The 18,146-nt window shown below is 43.0% G+C and overlaps 1 protein-coding gene across 5 annotated transcripts in view; it reads right to left on the bottom strand.

The window, feature by feature from the left end:
- Window positions 1–6,022: 6,022 nt before the first annotated feature.
- LOC139575845 (granule associated Rac and RHOG effector protein 1-like) overlaps window positions 6,023–18,146 on the bottom strand; it is a 47,432-nt gene continuing 35,308 nt past the window's right edge. For all 5 annotated transcript variants that reach the window (XM_071401202.1, XM_071401203.1, XM_071401206.1 and 2 more), the window contains 11 exons: window positions 16,771–16,911; window positions 16,331–16,426; window positions 16,032–16,193; window positions 13,030–13,188; window positions 11,534–11,631; window positions 11,101–11,226; window positions 9,852–10,888; window positions 8,626–8,791; window positions 8,193–8,330; window positions 7,992–8,070; window positions 6,023–7,802 (listed from right to left, as the gene is read on the bottom strand). In XM_071401202.1, the coding sequence (XP_071257303.1) occupies window positions 7,491–7,802; window positions 7,992–8,070; window positions 8,193–8,330; window positions 8,626–8,791; window positions 9,852–10,888; window positions 11,101–11,226; window positions 11,534–11,631; window positions 13,030–13,188; window positions 16,032–16,193; window positions 16,331–16,426; window positions 16,771–16,911 (2,514 nt within the window). In that variant the 3' untranslated portion in view covers window positions 6,023–7,490. The remainder of the gene's footprint in view (window positions 7,803–7,991; window positions 8,071–8,192; window positions 8,331–8,625; window positions 8,792–9,851; window positions 10,889–11,100; window positions 11,227–11,533; window positions 11,632–13,029; window positions 13,189–16,031; window positions 16,194–16,330; window positions 16,427–16,770; window positions 16,912–18,146) is intronic.

Below are 18,146 nucleotides of genomic sequence, written 5' to 3'. Positions count from 1 at the left end.
AATGGCTAGAAACAAAGAACTTTCTTCTGAAACTCATCAGTCTAATCTTGTTCTGAGAAATGAAAGCTATTCCATGTGAGAAATTGCCAAGAAACTGAAGATCTCGTACAACGCTGTGTACTACTCCCTTCACAGAACAGCGCAAACTGGCTCTAACCAGAATAGAAAGAGTAGTGGGAGGCCCTGGTGCACAACTGAGCAAAATGACAAGTACATTAGTGTCTAGTTTGAGAAACAGACGCCTCATAAGTCCTCAACTGGCAACTTCATTAAATAGTACCCGCAAAACACCAGTCTCAATTTCAACAGTAAAGAGGCAACTCCGGGATGATGGCCTTCTAGGCAGAGTTGCAAAGAAAAAAACATATCTCTGTCCAGTGTCTGTGTTATTTTGCCCATCTTAAACTTGTATTTTTATTGGCCAGTCTAAGATATAGCTGGTGATCTCATTCATGTTTCAGTGCCATTTGCCTCGAAGCAAGCATAGTAGTTTAGCTTGTCTGGTAGGCTCGTGTCACTGGGCAGCTCTCGGCTGTGCTTCCCTTTGAAGTCTGAAATGGTTTGCAAACCCTGCCACACCTGACGAGCATCAGGGCCAGTGTAGTACGATTCGATCTTAGTCCTGTATTGACACTTTGCCTGTTTGATGGTTTGTCGGAGGGCATAGCGGGATTTCTTATAAGCTTCCGGGCTAGAGTCCCGCTCCTTGAAAGCGGCAGCTCTAGCCTTTAGCTCAGTGCGGATTTTGCCTGTAATCCATGGCTTCTGGTTGGGGTATGTACGTACGTACGGTCACTGTGGGGATGACGTCATCGATGCACTTATGGATGAAGCCAATGACTGATGTGGTGTACTCCTCAATACCATCGGAGGAATCCCGGAACATATTCCAGTCCTGTAGCTTAGCATCTGCTTCATCTGACCACTTTTTTATTGATCTAGTCACTTGTTCTTTCTACTTTAATTTTTGCTTGTAAGCAGGAATCAGGAGGATAGAATTATGGTCAGATTGGCCAAATGTAGGGCGAAGGAGGGCTGTGTATGTATGTGTCTCTGTGTTGCGTAAAGGTGGTCCAGAGTCCCCCAGTTGCACATTTAACATGCTGATAGATATTTGGTGAAACAGATTTAAGTTTCCCTGCATTAAAGTCCCCAGCTACTAGGAGCGCCGCCTCTGGGTGAGCATTTTCTTGTTTGCTTATGGCGGAATACAGAACATTCAATGCTGTTTTAGTGCCAGCCTCTGACTGTGGTGGTATGTAAACAGCTACGAAAAATACAGATAGTATGGTCTACAGTCGTGGCCAAAACATTTGAGAATGACACAAATATTAATTTTCATAATGTCTGCTGCCTCAGTGTCTTTAGATATTTGTCAGATGTTACTATGGAATACTGAAGTATAATTACAAGCATTAATTGACAATTACATGAAGTTGATGCAAAGAGTCAATAATTGCAGTGTTGACCCTTCTTTTTCAAGACCTCTGCAATCCGCCCTGGCATGCTGTCAATTAACTTCTGGGCCACATCCTGAATGATGGCAGCCCATTCTTGCATAATCAATGCTTGGAATTTGTCAGAATTTGTGGGTTTTTGTTTGTCCACCCGCCTCTTGAGGATTGACCACAAGTTCTCAATGGGATTAAGGTCTGGGAGTTTCCTGGCCATCGACCCAAAATATCAATATTTTGTTCCCTGAGCCACTTAGTTATCACTTTTGCCTTATGGCAAGGTGCTCCATCATGCTGGAAAAGGCATTGTTCGTCACCAAACTGTTCCTGGATGGTTGGGAGAAGTTGCTCTCGGAGGATGTGTTGGTACCATTCTTTATTCATGGCTGTGTTCTTAGGCAAAATTGTGAGTGAGCCCACTCTCTCTTGGCTGAGAAGCAACCCCACACATGAATGGTCTCAGGATGCTTTATTGTTGGCATGACACAGGACTGATGGTAGCGCTCACCTTGTCTTCTCCGGACAAGCTTTTTTTCGGATGCCTCAAACAATCGGAAAGGGGATTCATCAGAGAAAATGACTTTACCCCAGTCCTCAGCAGTCCAATCTCTGTGCCTTTTGCAGAATATCAGTCTGTCCCTGATGTTTTTCCCGGAGAGAAGTGGCTTCTTTGCTGCCCTTCTTGACACCAGGCCATCCTCCAAAAGTCTTCGCCTCACTGTGCGTGCAGATGCACTCACACCTGCCTGCTGCCATTCCTGAGCAAGCTCTGTACTGGTGGTGCCCCGATCCCGCAGCTGAATCAACTTTAGGAGACGTCCTGGCGCTTGCTGGACTTTCTTGGGTGCCCCGAAGCCTTCTTCACAACAATTGAACCGCTCTCCTTGAAGTTCTTGATGATCCGATAAATGGTTGATTTAGGTGCAATCTGACTGGCAGCAATATCTTTGCCTGTGAAGCCCTTTTTGTGCAAAGCAATAATGACGGCACATTTTTCCTTGCAGGTAACCATTGTTGACAGAGGAAGAACAATGATTCCAAGCACCACTCTCCTTTTGAAGCTTCCAGTCTGTTATTTGAACTCAATCAGCATGACAGAGTGATCTCCAGCCTTGTCCTCGTCAACACTCACACCTGTGTTAACGAGAGAATCACTGACATGTCAGCTGGTCCTTTTATGGCAAGGCTGAAATGCAGTGGAAATGTTTTTGGGAGATTCAGTTCATTTGCATGGCAAATAGGGACTTTTCAATTAATTGCAATTCATCTGATCACTCTTCATCTCATTCTGGAGTATATGTAAATTGCCATCATACAAACTGAGGCAGCAGACTATGAAAATTAATATTTGTGTGATTCTCAAAACTTTTGGCCACGACTGTACAGCTTATCATGAGATGCAATAACTCAAGACTTCCTTAGATGTCGTGCACCAGCTGTACATAGTCCGCCGCCGCTGTTCTATACTGCCGGTACAACCAGCCAGCTGTATGTTGATAGTGTCATCGTTCAGCCACAACTCCGTGAAGCATAAGATGTTGGTAGTTTAATCTTGCGCATAGGTCATTGATTTTATTCTCCAAAGATTGCATTAAAAAGCAGTCATTTACAACATTAACAATGTCTACACTGTATTTCTGATCCTTTTAGATGTTATTTTAATGGACAAAAAATGTGCTTTTAAAAACAAGGACATTTCTAAGTGACCCCAAACTTTTGAACGGTAGTGTATGTTATGGTTCACTCTTAGTTTTCCTTATCTCCACTGTCGAATGTCCATGTTGATCCTCTTGGTTGTCTTGATCAAACTACCTGTCTGCTTTGTTAGTCAGGCCTGACCCCTTCATCCCAGTTTTTTCCCCTGTAATCTAATTTAATATGACTGAAGATGCAGAATTTTATACCAGGCCCCGTCTAACAGGGTATAACTGACTCGTTGAAACTTTGATCACACACCCTCTATCAAATCAAAACTGGATTTTTTACTCAAAACAAAAGTTTTAAAAGTATGCTAGACATGTATAGAATAGATCATACCTAGTTTGATGTTTCTGTAACAAACGGTGAATTAGTTATTGATTTATACAGCTTTAAATGGCATTTCATATATTTGATGTATTTCTATAAAATCAAAACAAATCAGACATTTATAGAATAACTTCTTATGGCTGCAGGGGCTGTATTGAGTAGCTTGGATGAAAGGTGCCCAGAGTAAACGGCCTGCTCCTCAGTCATAGTTGCTAATATATGCATATTATTATTAGTAGTATTGGATAGAAAACACTCTGAAGTTTCTAAAACTGTTTGAATTATGTCTGTGAGTATAACAGAACTCATATGGCAGGCAAAAACCTGAGAAGTTCCACTTCCTGTTTGGATTTCTTCTGGGGCTGGTAGATTTTCAACCAAGCTCCCATTGAAATTACAGCGAGATATGGATGAGTTTTCACTTCCTACGGCTTCCACTAGATGTCAGTAGAACTTTGTCTCATGACTCTACTGTGACGGGGGGTCGAAGGAGACAGGAATGAGTCACCACTGCCATGAGGTGACCGTGCTTTGACCACGCGCGTTCACGTGAGAGGCAGCTCCGTTCCATCGCTCATCTGAAGTCAATGTAATTCTCCGGTTGGAACGTTATTCAAGATTTATTTGAACAACATTCTAAAGATTGATTCAATACATCGTTTGACATGTTTCTACTGACTGTTACGGAACTTTTGGACATTTCGTCACGTTTTAGTGAACGCGCTTTGTGACTTTGGAATTGTTTACCAAACGCGCTAACCAAAGTAGCTAATTGGACATAAATAACGGACATTATCGAAACAAATCAAGCATTTATTGTGGACCTGGGATTCCTGGGAGTGCATTCTGATGAAGATCATCAAAGGTAAGGGAATATTTGTCATGTAATTTCTGGTTTCTGTTGACTCCAACATGGCGGCTAATTTGACTCTTTTTCTGAGCTCCGTCTCAGATTATTGCATGGTTTGCTTTTTCCGTAAAGTAAAAAAAAAATCTGACAGCGGTTGCATTGAGAGGTATATCTATAATTCCATGTATTATCATCTACATTGATGAGTATTTCTGTTGAAACGATGTGGCTATGCACTATCACTGGATGTTTTTGGAACTAGTGAATGTAACGCGCCAATGTAAACTCAGATTTTTTAATATAAATATGAACTTTATCAAACAAAACATGCATGTATTGTGTGACATGAAGTCCTATGAGTGTCATCTGATGAAGATCAAAGGTTAGTGATTCATTAGCTATATTTCTGCTTTTTGTGACCATCTTTCGCTGGAGAAATGGCTGTGCTTATTGTGGTTTGGTGTGACCTAACATAATCGTTTGTAGTGCTTTCGCTGAAAAGCATATTTGAAATCAGACACTTTGGTGGGATTAACAAGATTACCTTTTAAAATGGTATAAGAAACATGCATGTCTGAGGAATTTTAATTATGAGATTTGTTGTTTTGAATTTGGCACCCTGCACTTTCACTGGCTGTTGTCATATCATCCCGTTATCGGGATTGCAGCCATAAGAAAACTCATACCTAGTTAGATTTTTCTGTCATAATCAGTGAAAACGTTTATGATTTATATAGAATGTTGGATATATATATGGAATGTTCACTCAAAGCAAAGGTTGTCAAAGTATGCTAGACACTTATGGTTTATTTTTATGTTTCTGTGACAATCAATTAATTAGTTATGGCTTTTGGCGAATGTCTGAATATAAAACCAACTTTACCTCGTGGCAGTACCGCTGGTTTGCTATTTGGCCTACATATCATACAAGGTAGTAGCTTTGGTAAACAAGTTGCCAGCTGTAACAGTTTTTTTCATATTTTCCAACTTTCAGTTGCATCACAGAGTACATGCAATGGAATGTGTACAGTCAGTTCAACGTCATCCATTTATTTCCCCTAGAGTTGATGTCAACCCCTCTCCTGGAGCTACTGGGTTTGCAGGTTTTTAACCAGCTCTATACGAACACACCTGATTCAGAGTGGCGTAGCTGTCTAAGGCACTGCAGTCCAAGTTCGAATCCAGGCTGTACCTGGGAACCATAGCAGACGTCAGCCAAACATGTATGTGTTGTCCCTCAATGAAAATGCAACCAGCTGCATTCATTGCTTGACTGTTTCAATTGTTTGTCGATGTTAACCAGTGACAGGTTGCAAATTGACTCCGATTCCAATTTTTTTCTCCTCTGAATTGATTCACATCTTTTATTTTATTGAAAATAAAGTTTGCTATTTTTTTTCTGCCCAGGAGTTCTTTCCTGACCTAGTGCTGTAAAGTAACATGGGGTGCATTTAATAGTTTGGGCATACGGAGCTGTCACAGAATATCATTACTCCCAACAGGTCAGTTCGTGAACAAATCACCACCAGCATTGGGTCCCAGAATTGTTAAGTTTGAAATACACTACGACGGGTAGCCTTGGTCAATGGCTATTATACTGACAAAGGATTTCACTTAAAGGTCCAAGTGCAACAGCCTGTCACCCCTCAAAGAAAAGGATCATACTGTAATTTGTCATAGAAAATAAACATTCAATTGCTAGTCATTTTTATTATTTTTTTGTTGTTGCATTGCTGGTACACTTGGGAAGATTCAGTTGCCAGCTCAAGAGAACAATAAGCAACATAAGCCAAGCAGTCCCCCTTCATATCTTCTGTCAGGGTAACATTTTCTTTTTTTTTGTAGATGCCACTAGTTAACCATTTTGACACAGCTGAAAGATGCTAATTAATGGTTACAGTCCAAGGTCTATAAAGATGAGAAAAAAGGCAGCAAAAGTTTGGGAAACACAGACAAAGCAACACACCCTATATTTTGATTGTGCAAAGCACAGAACTATAAAAAGGTATATACAGCAAACAAATCTCTGTAAACATGGTAAGTATGTTAGTTTTCAGAAAACATGGTGTCATTTCATAAATACAGGCAACATTGGCATCCGCAAACATCAAAAATGTAACATTCTGGGCATTTAAATACAGCCCGTAGCCATAGAAACATGGGCTAAAAAATACCCTACTCAATGTTTTAGTGTTTATAATGGCATATTTGGTAACCTTTAGATATATGGTGTAGTTAAACTCTGTACTAAAGAAATTAATGTGCCTTCATATCTTGGGGGGGGGTTGTAATATGGTATAACATGTAAGAAAATACAAAAATAAGATTAATACTGTCAATATTTGTACACGAAAATATTGTATTTTAAAAGGAACAAACATTAGGTTTATGAGTTAGTCATTCTGAAGCGAACTGCCAAATCAGGGAAAGAAAAGGAAATGAATGCGCGTTTTGATCAAAGACTTTCCCTAGGACTCGTAACTTTAATCTGACTTCTCTCAGCACCATTTATCTTCTGAACAACGCTTTGGTTGGAAAATAATATTGTGAAAGTGCTATTAATACCAACATGGCACATAGTTACTGCTATATATTTTTTACTCTGTCAGTTGCTGAAAAAGTTATTTTTTTCAATTGCAATGATTTATGTATGCTGAGCCTGCTCAAAGCCTCTTAATAAAAAGTAGTAAATTATTATTTATATTTCAACTTCAGTAATTTACAAGCTATGGAACAGTAGATGTTAGCTGTAGTCTGAGTCATCTTACATGAGATTTGGCAGTTACAGCATAGAATTATGGGGGAAATTGGAGTGTCTCGTTTAGAGCCCACCCCCTACAATCTTATCCCTTACATTTTCAGAAGGAGAAGAAAAGTGGATGATGGCCATGCATGTCTGCCTGATAAAGTTTATACTATCTGCTGCCAGTAGGACATGCATTTTTTACATGGCAGTTTAGACTGTCTTTTTCAAATAGGGGGCATTTGAAATGGAAAAACACAATGTTAAGCCAGTATGAACAATTCAATTTTGCCTTAAAACACATACTTAGACTGTTTTGAAGTTAATGGTTATTCCAAAAGGGCAACATTACTTGCTTCAGAAATACAGCTACAAGTATTTTACCATACCAATGGACTCATTTGTTTGGTCTGTATCAGTACTGGTGAAGGTAGGAGGGCCTGTGCTCATGTTTGATGGGGAAGGATTTAAAGCCCTTGCTGATGGGTTTGTGCTGTTGTTGCTGCTGGGTGTAGTGAGAGAAGCCAGAGGAGATCCCGGTGGAGGGAGGGCAGTCACTGGCAGTGGACCACACCGGCGACTGTAACATCTGCATGGAATCACACCATTGGCTGGAAGGGATGTTCATCTGGTACAGGGAAGAGCTTGGATTGGGCATGGTGTTGTGTTGAGTGTGAGCGGAGTGCTGCCATGGGGCCTTTGGCGGCCAAGTTTTTGTTTTGCTTTCCTGTGGAGTAGAATGGATGGAAATGGGAGTTGATCAATACAAAATCTGTAGCAAAAATAAATAAAAGGGGGTAAATGTTAACATTTAAAGGGATTCCAAATAAAATAAATGTAGTGAACAATAGGGGCTTACATTTTCTGTCTCAATTACTGTGCTGCACACAGACTCCTAAGTACACTCTTTCCTTACCTGGTTATTATCATCTCCCAAGTGATGGAGGGGAGGAGAGGGCAGGGTACACACCTCATGCTCACCACAGCTGTGTTGTCTACAGGCAGAAGCAGAGACATGAAGCTCTACAGCACAATATCAATAGTTCACTTCATGAATAACAAAACAGGTTGTAGGGAAACCAAAAGAACAGTAACACACATGGTGACTCAGTTGTACCTTCTTTGTTTGACGGCGGCAACAAGATCAGGTCCAGAGAACATGGAGAACAAGCTGTCCCCATTGGCTGAGGACGTCTCATCACTGGAGCTGGCAGAGTCTCCCTGATTGGCTGACCAGCTGCTGTTGACCGCCTCCCTGTTTCACATAAGTAGCATTCTCAGTCAGAACTACTTGAAACACTATGAACATCTTGTTCTTACAAATCGAACATCACTAAGAGGCATGTAAGATTGATTGGCATACTTTAGAGAGATGTTATATACAAAGAGGTGTGAATAAATTGTACTAGTAGGCATGTGAGATGGAGTGGTGTATAGAGCCTTGAATGAACATACCCTGTAGTACTACTTTGGGCGGACTATATAGAGCCCTATGCCATATACAGAGATGTGTGTATCAATGAGATGTTAGGTGTGATTGGGGAACGTACCCTTCGCTGTAGTACTCTGGGTGGGACCAGGTCCTGTGCTGCTCATCAGAGACGGGCCAGTTGCCGCGGGTGTTGCTGGGTCGACGGATTTGCTGCACCTGCCGTTTCTGCTGCATGGCCTGGCTGACTCCGGCAACGTAACGCGCAAACTCGGGGTCAGAACCAACTGCATATGAAAGGGAGAAAAAAAAATAGTTCAGTTTGACATCCTCAGCTTTTCTCTGTGTGTTTGCACTCCACAGCTCAAACCATTCAGCCAGACTGTCTAGCATAGCAGAAAAATCACAATAGCCGTAAGTCAGCTGAACACAAATGGCCTCCGCTCTGAAATAAAAAGCGTCTGCTGCACTGTAAAAACATTAACTGACACATTGTAAATTCAGCATAACATTTAAAATGACAAATCAGAACTGCTGGGGGGGGGGGTGCAGGGGACAGCTGCTCACTGTCAGACAACAACCTACATTTACAGTGCATTTGGAGAGATTCTAGTAAGGTCCTGTAGTTCAGAGTTTTTGAAAATGTATCTGAATGAGAGATGTGGCTATAAAGGATTTTCACTTGCACCTGATAATGGCCGCTATTCATTCAGGAAATCATATCATACATTTTTCTGTCAGCAAAATATCACCACCCCAAATGGCTTTAATGGTTACAATGAGATTATGTAAGCACATCACAAAACCCCAAGAAAAATCTAAAGCAACATATCCTCTCCAGGCATAATGACTGCAGTGCTAAACAGTAGTCTCCCTTTTCCTTCTCAGTCTTTAATGAAACAGCCCAGTCAACACAGCTCCAAGCCCCACTGCTGACAGTTCTCTCCTACCATGGAATCCCTGGAGGCTGTGAGCTGCCTGCCTCACAACCCAGACAGCCTACTGATAATGGGGGGGGGGGGGGGAACACCGTCCTAAAGGAGGCCACTTTTCTTTACCCGAGGTCAAGACACTGGCTCTCACTGGCTACACTTTGACCAACTTTCATTGCTATTATATGGAGCCTTTGTAGTTAACTGCATCCTTCAACATGACAATATGCAGATCACACACTGCTCTAAAGTGTAATCAACCACCTAGGTTATGTTCAGTGAGGAACACCGTAGTACCTCCCCCAATTCACTCTGTTCCAAAATGTTCACTCCCTACTGAACACCACCCACACATTAGTCAGAGAAACCCAGTGTTATCTGGGTTTGTGGATATAAGGGGGGGAAAATGACTCACCTGCAGGGTCAAAGGGCAAAGTGTCTCCCAGCACCCCAAACACACCCTCGTTCTGGTCCCTGTTGGGCCAGGTGTTGTTGCGAGGACCTTGTGGTTTCTGCCCCAGCATCTCAGACATGACACTGTCCATGTAGGTGCTGACCAGCCCCAGGCTGTACAGGTCCGAGCTCAGGTCTGGGAGGCCAGGTGAGCCCCACTGGCCAATGGGCCCCAGGGGGGAGAGCCCTGCTGGGGGAGGGGGGCCCTGGGGATGAGGCTGCTGCTGGCTGGAACCACTCAGCCACTTACTTGGCATTCTCTGCTGGGGAAGAGCCTGGGGTGGAGGCTGTTGGGAGGGCAGCTGAGGTGGAGCATGCTGCTGCTGCCCAATAGGCTGGAGGAGGTGTTGGTAGTACTGCAGTGCCTGCTGGGAGGGCTGCTGCGGTGGTGGTGGCTGCTGCTGCTGCGGCATACTCTGGGTAGGGGGCTGCAGTGAACTGTGGGAGACCGCTTGGGAGATTGGGGTTCGGTCGGTGGCGCCGCTCGGGGGCTTCAGCTCGGCGGCGTTGGCAGACGCTACAGAGTTCCTCCTTTTGACCAGTGGGGAGGCTTGCTGGGACTTGCTCATGTTGAAACCTGAGAGAAAGTCAATGACGTCCTGCATCTCCTGGTCCGTGGGGAGCTTCATGCCCTGGTCGTCACACACTGAACCGTTCTGGGGCTGGGTGGGGTCGAGGTTGCTGGACAGGTTGCCTAGCTGTAAGATGCTCTGCAGTCTCCCGTCTACTGCGTGGCCCAGGCTCTTGAACTGCTTGTCTTCAGAGCTGCTGCTAGAGAGCATGCTATGGGACGGGGTGCTGGGGATGGAGTAGCTGCCCCCACCACTGGACACAGAGCTGGAAGAGGCCTTCTTTGTGAATTTGGAAGTTAGCTTGGAGATAGTTTTGGGCAGGCCACTGTAGGCTTTGGAGCCATTTCCAGAAGGCAGGTCTACCTGCATCCCGTAATCAGGGCTCTCCCGCTGTAACTGCATCTGAATGGTAGGCAAGGCCTGTTCTCTGTGGAGGGAGACAATAATAAGCATTCAATGGCATGGAAAATTACAATAGCTAGCTAGCGTTTAAGATTTTCTTTCGGGGCAAATGTAAACTAAAGCTTGAGAATGAGAGCTACACCTCTGTCAACCAATGCGAACACACAGCAGGTTGATTCTTTCTAGGAATTAAAAATGCAAACGTGAAAATGCCTTGGACAATACACATCCACTCACTTGCACTCCTTCCACCTATTGATGTCAAAGACGGCGGTATATAGCACGTCCACCAGGCCGAGGGTCTTCTCTGGGTCCAGACTCCGCTGCAACAGAGACATGGTGGCTGGGTCCTCTTTCAGGCACCTACACACAGGACAGTCAGGACACAGCACGACTGGCATGTCCAACATAATACAAATACATTTATAGGTCTGTTAATACTTTACTGTCCAAATATGATAGTTGATTGAGTCCAGTGTTGGCTTTTGTGGATAGAAAGTATGTAGTTTGCTGATTTAGCCAATTGTATGGCTAAGGGTTCTGAATACTTGGAATTCCCTTGCGAAGATAAAACTACTAAAGCAAGCCAAATTCTTTTTTGGACCTGTAAAGCAAGCAGATTGTGGAAAAGCAGAGGGCAGAAGAGACAATTATGAATAATCCTACTCACCATGTGGAGGGTACTTGTACCACAACTCTGGAGCCCTCCAGAGCAATCTGTGGAGCATAGGCTTCCTTGTTCTCGATCTGAGCAGTGTCAACAACCACCTGTCCACAGTCAGAGAGTTGCATCAGCACAGCTTCTAATAGAATGCATTCACTCAGTCAGTTACGCTTGTGCAAGCAATTCTACAGGATTATATTGGCCCTTTTTATCTCGACTGACTGTAAGCAAAGCAGATATTGTGGAAAGAAATTGGTACTCTAACGCACCAGTCTCCTCTAAAATAGAAAATGGATATAATGAAATAAGATCTAGTACTAACTCTGCCCATAGTCAGAGCATGTGGGCAAAGGCAATGTAAGCTACTTTGGGTGAAAACAAATATCCACGCTTCCAGGTATCCAGCCCAATATTTTCCAGTAGTTCTTTGAAAGAGGCAAATGCAACTGGGTCATGGGGAGGGAGGACCCTTCCAGTCTCATAGGAAGTCAGCCTATTGTCATTTATATAGCAGGTGTATCCTCAGGACCCCTGGGCAGTCAGAGGGCTGAGTCAAGGCCTGTGAGAGAAACATACCGCCACACCCACCAGGTCCCTGACTCACAAGCAGAGAGAGTGAAAAACGAGAGCGAGATGCAGCAGCATAGGCCCACAAAAAAAAGGAGAATTGGCCAATTTAGATGTTGGGAACTTGAAAATTAACATCCCAGAAATAACAAAGCCATTTTCACTGTCTGGCAGATCCACTCTGAGTAATGTTAAGAGAAGGTGGTCTTCTCTTATGCTGCTATTCAGGCTCCCACTGTCTGTGTTCTTCAGAGCTCATAACTCAGATAAGGAGTTCATGTAAAGCTCCCATCCACCACCAGGGTTTGTTTTACACTCAGCGCTGTTGATGGGTGGATAAGAACACTCCCCAGGCCTAACGCACTAAATATTACAGACCACACTGAGGAAATAAACAAAGTAGAGTAGGAGGACTGATGCTTTCTCTCTGTTGGCTGGGGGAGACTCGTTTCAAAGTGAACAGCCAAAGATCTGTTTGAAGAACCAACCAGATGACCCCATCCTTTACCCAGATGCTGCAGGAATGTTGGCTTCACTGTGTCTACAATGAGTTTGTTTACACCTCTTGGCCGTTCAAAGGAACCTAACATATCTTCCCATCATCTCGATTACACCTCCCAAACAATGGTTTCTAGGTTACAATAGACTACAACTTGCAGCCTGGCCCGGAGCTATAATGTAGAGGCTTCACTTAGCAGAGGCTGTAGAGTTAGAGATCCCTGCCTTGGGCAGATTCACTATAACAAATTAAATATTCCTTTACCTTTTCATAAAATAAGTGAAGTTGGTTGAACCACATGGCCCTACTGCTAAAGCAAAACAATCCATCAGCTAATTTAAGTTGAGACAACAGTTTGTTGACATCTAATGAGACAAGTATTTTAAGCTGGGTGACTTGGCTGCCCTTGTTGACATCTTAAGTGCTTTGTACTCACCAGTCCCGCCTGAGCGAACAGTAACTGGACGGCGGTCTTGCAGGCCATTCTCCAGCTGGAAGGGCAGACCTGGTTGAGGACCTCAGTGACGGGGGAGTCGTCCCGGGGGGTCACTCCGTTCTGCCCCACTGCCTCTTTAATGAGCTGCAACATGGTGTGCTGAGGATACAAAACAGGGTGGCCGGTGTGAAAACACAAGACTTCTGCTGCAAGGCACTAATGTGGACCTGATAAAGATCCACTTTGGATTGAAACTAGAGGGCGACCGATTATGATTTTTCAATGCCGATAGCGATTATTGGAGGGCAAAAAAAAGCCGATACCGATTAAAATCGGCCAATTTTTTTTTACATTTATTTGTAATAATGACAATTACAACAATACTGAATGAGCACTTATTTTAACTTAATATAATACATCAATAAAATCAGTTTAGCCTCAAATAAATAATGAAACATGTTCAATTTGGTTTAAATAATGCAAAAACAAAGTGTTGGAGAAGAAAGTAAAAGTGCAATTAGTGCCATGTAAGAAAGCTAACGTTTAAGTTCCTTGCTCAGAACATGAGAACATGTGAAAGCTGGTGGTTCCTTTTAACATGAGTCTTCAATATTCCCAGGTAAGAAGTTTTAGGTTGTAGTTATTATAGTAATTATAGGACTATTTCTCTCTATACCATTTGTATTTCATATACCTTTGACTATTGAATGATCTTATAGGCACTTTAGTATTGCCAGTGTAACAGTATAGCTTCCGTCCCTCTCCTCGCTCCTACCTGGGCTCGAACAAGGAACACATCGACAACAGCCACCCTCGAAGCAGCGTTACCCATGCAGAGAAAGGGGAACTACTCCAAGTCTAAGAGCGAGTGACGTTTGAAACGCTATTAGCGCGCACCCCGTTAACTAGCTAGCCATTTCACATCGGTTACACCAGCCTAACCTCGGGAGTTGATAGGCTTGAAGTCATAAACAGCAGAGCTGCTGGCAAAACGCAGGAAAGTGCTGTTTGAATCAATGCTTATGAGCCTGCTGGTGCCTACCATCGCTCAGACTGCTCTATCAAATCATAGACTTAATTATAACATAACACACAGAAATACGAGACTTAGGGCATTAATATGGTCGAATCCGGAAACTATCATCTCAAACAAAAGTTTGTTCTTTCAGTGAAATACGGAACCGTTCCGTATTTTATCTAACGGGTGGCATCCATAAGTCTAAATATTCCTGTTACATTCCACAACCTTCAATGTTATGTCATAATTACGTAAAATTCTGGCAAATTAGTTCGCAACGAGCCAGGCGGCCCAAACTGTTGCATATACCCTGACTCTGCGTGCAATGAACGCAAGAGAAGTGACACAATTTCACCTGGTTAATATTGCCTGCTAACCTGGATTTCTTTTAGCTAAATATGCAGGTTTAAAAATATATACTTCTGTGTATTGATGTTTATGGTTAGGTACAGTCGTGCAATGATTGTGCTTTTTTTCCCGCAAATGCGCATTTGTTAAATCATCCCCCGTTTGGCATAGTTGGCTGTCTTTGTTAGGAAGATAGTCTTCACACAGTTCGCAACGAACCAGGCGGCCCAAACTGCTGCATATACCCTGACTCTGTTACAAGAGAAGTGACACAATTTTCCTAGTTAAAATAAATTCATGTTAGCAGGCAATAGTAACTAAATATGCAGGTTTAAAAATATATACTTGTGTATTGATTTTAAGAAAGGCATTGATGTTTATGGTTAGGTACACGTTGGAGCAACAGTCCTTTTTCGCGAATGCGCACCGCATCGATTATATGCAACGCAGGACACGCTAGATACACTAGTAATATCGTCAACCATGTGTAGTTAACTAGTGATTATGATTGATTGTTTTTTATAAGATAAGTTTAATGCTAGCTAGCAACTTACCTTGGCTTCTTACTGCATTCGCGTGACAGGCAGGTTCCTCGTGGAGTGCAAAGGCAGGTGGTTAGAGCGTTGGACTAGTTAACCGTGAGGTTGCAAGATTGAATCCCGAGCTGACAAGGTAAAAATCTGTCGTTCTGCCCCTGAAGGCAGTTAACCCACCGTTCCTAGGCCGTCATTGAAAATAAGAATGTGCTTTTAACTGACTTGCTTAGTTAAATAAAGGTGTAAAAATATATATATATATATATATTTCTTGCCAAATCGGTGTCCAAAAATACCAATTTCCGATTGTTATGAGAACTTGAAATCGGCCCTAATTAACCGGCCATTCCGATTAATTGGTCGACCTCTAATTGAAACTTTGTTAATTTTTTTGACAAATAAAGGCATGGTGGAGCAATAGTGAGTGTGGGTCCTATTCATCTCTTCTAAAACACGAACATACACCAGAACAGGAAACAGTAGCAACTACAAAGTCCAGGGACTTAGTCCCCTCTTGTTAAAGTGTCTAGGCTCTCTAGTTTAAAGGGTCCTGATGAATGTGCTGTTTATTTCTGAATTCGGTAAATGGTGAGTCAGATAACTGACAGATAGTGTGTGCAATTATCATACAAGTTAGTTTTGTCCCACAGACTGGGGGAGAATCCATCTGTAAACTAACGAAGCAGATGCTGATTCTATCCAGACCCAAGGCATCAGATGTACCATGGAATAAGTGTTAAGACATCCACGTCAAAACATTAAAGCCTTGCCAAATACAAGACTCACAGCCCACGTAAGTCATCAGTGGTTGAAATGACCGTCTAAGTGGCTCTCATTTCCTAGAGAGAGCAGAGTGATCCATTCTGGTCAGCAAGGTCGGACTATGAAAGACTTAGGAAACCACCCATCACAGTAGCCTAGCGCCAGGTTGAGAGCGAGCCAAGGCCAGGGGTGTATTCAGAATGTTGCAGATAGAAATGTAATAAATAGAGCTGAATTCGACTCCCGAGCTGATGACACCCAATTTAACATGACAGACAATCATATATGTTCTATGCAATATCTGAACATTCTATAACGTCAAGTCCTGCAGGGCATACCGTTTTCAGTTTGAGGTTGTCAGCCGCTGACTCGTTGAAGGACACTCCTTTGAGGAAGTGGGCGCCAATCTGCACAGGGATGGTGGGCAGCTCACACTGAATGGGCTGGGAGATGGTCTGCATCCTGCCAGCCTGCTGGGCCTCTGCCTCACTGCAGCAACCCTACATAGTAGAGCGAGAGACACAGGCGCAGACAAATAGGTTAGAGACAGGGTTTTGCCCTTATCACAGCCACTATAATCCAAGGCTTTACCATTCCTAATGAGCTGTAATACATCCTGTGCTTAGAGTAAACATACCTGTAAAGCTGCCTCCACAGATTTGGGATTGAGGTGAAAGCCAGCCTTCAGTGCATATTCACTGTGGCCCATACTTTCTAGTGCTGCTTTATAAGCCTGGCAAAAGAAAATATAAAATACATTTGTATAAACTCAACATGTACGTAAGTCAGGCTGGCTATTGCTTCATTCAGTCCTTTCATATCCAAGCCATCAACACATTGATTTGAAGCAGCCCTTGTGCTGTAGGGCACTATTGACCCAGTCAGAAATGGAACCCTATTTCATATATAGTGCAATACTTTTGACCAGAGCCCTGATAAAAAATATTCCACTTTACAGGGAAAATTACCAGGAATAAGGCTCTGGTCAAAAGCAGTGCACAAGCCTATATTGGGGAACAGGGTGTCATTTCAGACATTGACCAAGGCTGTGGTGGTCCTGCGGGGAGCACCATCTACCTGTAAGGCATTGTCGATCTTCATGTTGAGCTCCTTCAGATGGTGATCAGGGATGTTGGGGTTGTTGGAGCAGAAGAGCTGCTGGACCTGGATGCCTGCCAGGCAGCCATCACGTCCCCTCTCCCTCAGACGTCCCGTGGCCTGGAACACAGCACACAGTCTCAGGTCACATAGCAGTTTACACACAGCATCACATACCCTAGTACAACCCTTAGACACCCTGCATCTGCATTACAGCAATGTACACAATATGCATGAGAAAATGTGTCAGTGTTGTATTGTAAGGGAATGGTAAGTAGCTAGCTAACATCAACGTAAAGGAGTAACTAACCACCAAGTACACAGTAGATGTTAAACAAAAGGTGTGTACTAGAGTTATCAAGGCTTGGCCTCGAGTCTGACTCGAGTCACAAATTTGATGACTTGACATAAAATAACTTGACTGATTACTTGAAATTATCTAGCCGGGGGGGGGGGGGTCACGAGTGTGAAAAATACATATACCCTACCATTTGGATTTTATATACCTTCACCCATTTCATCTGGTTTCTAATATAGGCCTACGGTATTGCACTAAATTGTCATCTCAAAAACATCTCATCTGTGTTTCAGAACCAAAAAGTTGCACATATTGATTAATGACCAGACAAAAACAGAGTAGGCCTATGTTTGTATTATCCAGATAAAACACAGTTTAGAAATCTACTACGGAGGCATCTTTGCCAGAACAATAACAGGCAACCTGGAGATTTTCATATCTCAGATAGGCCTAGTTTGGGTGGCTACATGTTAAAAGATGGCTGTAACATCGCACTGCATTCAATATTATGGGATAAAGATATAACATTCTGGCAAATTAATTACGGTATTTGTGAGGAAGAAAAGGGCTACCCAGTTGGCAACTAGCAATTTAGTGCAATACCGTAGACGGCTCTCCAAAGTGATAGCGTGCAGTGCAGACAGACCATGCTTCCCATCCGATCCTGCAACCCCCGCTGTATACAGGTAGGCAGTATGATACTGCTTGCTCTGGACTCTAGAGAAGTGACATCCATACCTAGTTGATATTGGCTGCTAACAATGACTTTCAGCTGCAAATGCAAAATGTGTAAAACATAGTTTATTTCTGTATGTTGCGTTTGAAACTGCATCACCGTTTATGGCTGTAATGACAAGCTACATTGGCGCAGGCATTGTGCGTGCATGTACATGCGTGGGGTCACGAGCTTTGAACCACTGCTTTTTGGGGGTTGCGGGTCAAAGTTTGAGAACCAATGAGCCAACAAACAGATTGACGATTTGCTGTAGAGCTATAGGATTTGGTGCAGTGCAAATGTCAAACTGTATGGAGAATGGATTTCCATAAATATCCTTGA

This window comes from Salvelinus alpinus, chromosome 5 (genome assembly GCF_045679555.1).
Source record: "Salvelinus alpinus chromosome 5, SLU_Salpinus.1, whole genome shotgun sequence".
Taxonomy (NCBI): Eukaryota; Metazoa; Chordata; class Actinopteri; order Salmoniformes; family Salmonidae; genus Salvelinus; species Salvelinus alpinus.
The sequence above is the reverse complement of the archived record's forward strand: the minus strand, read 5'-3'. Positions and strand labels throughout refer to the sequence as shown.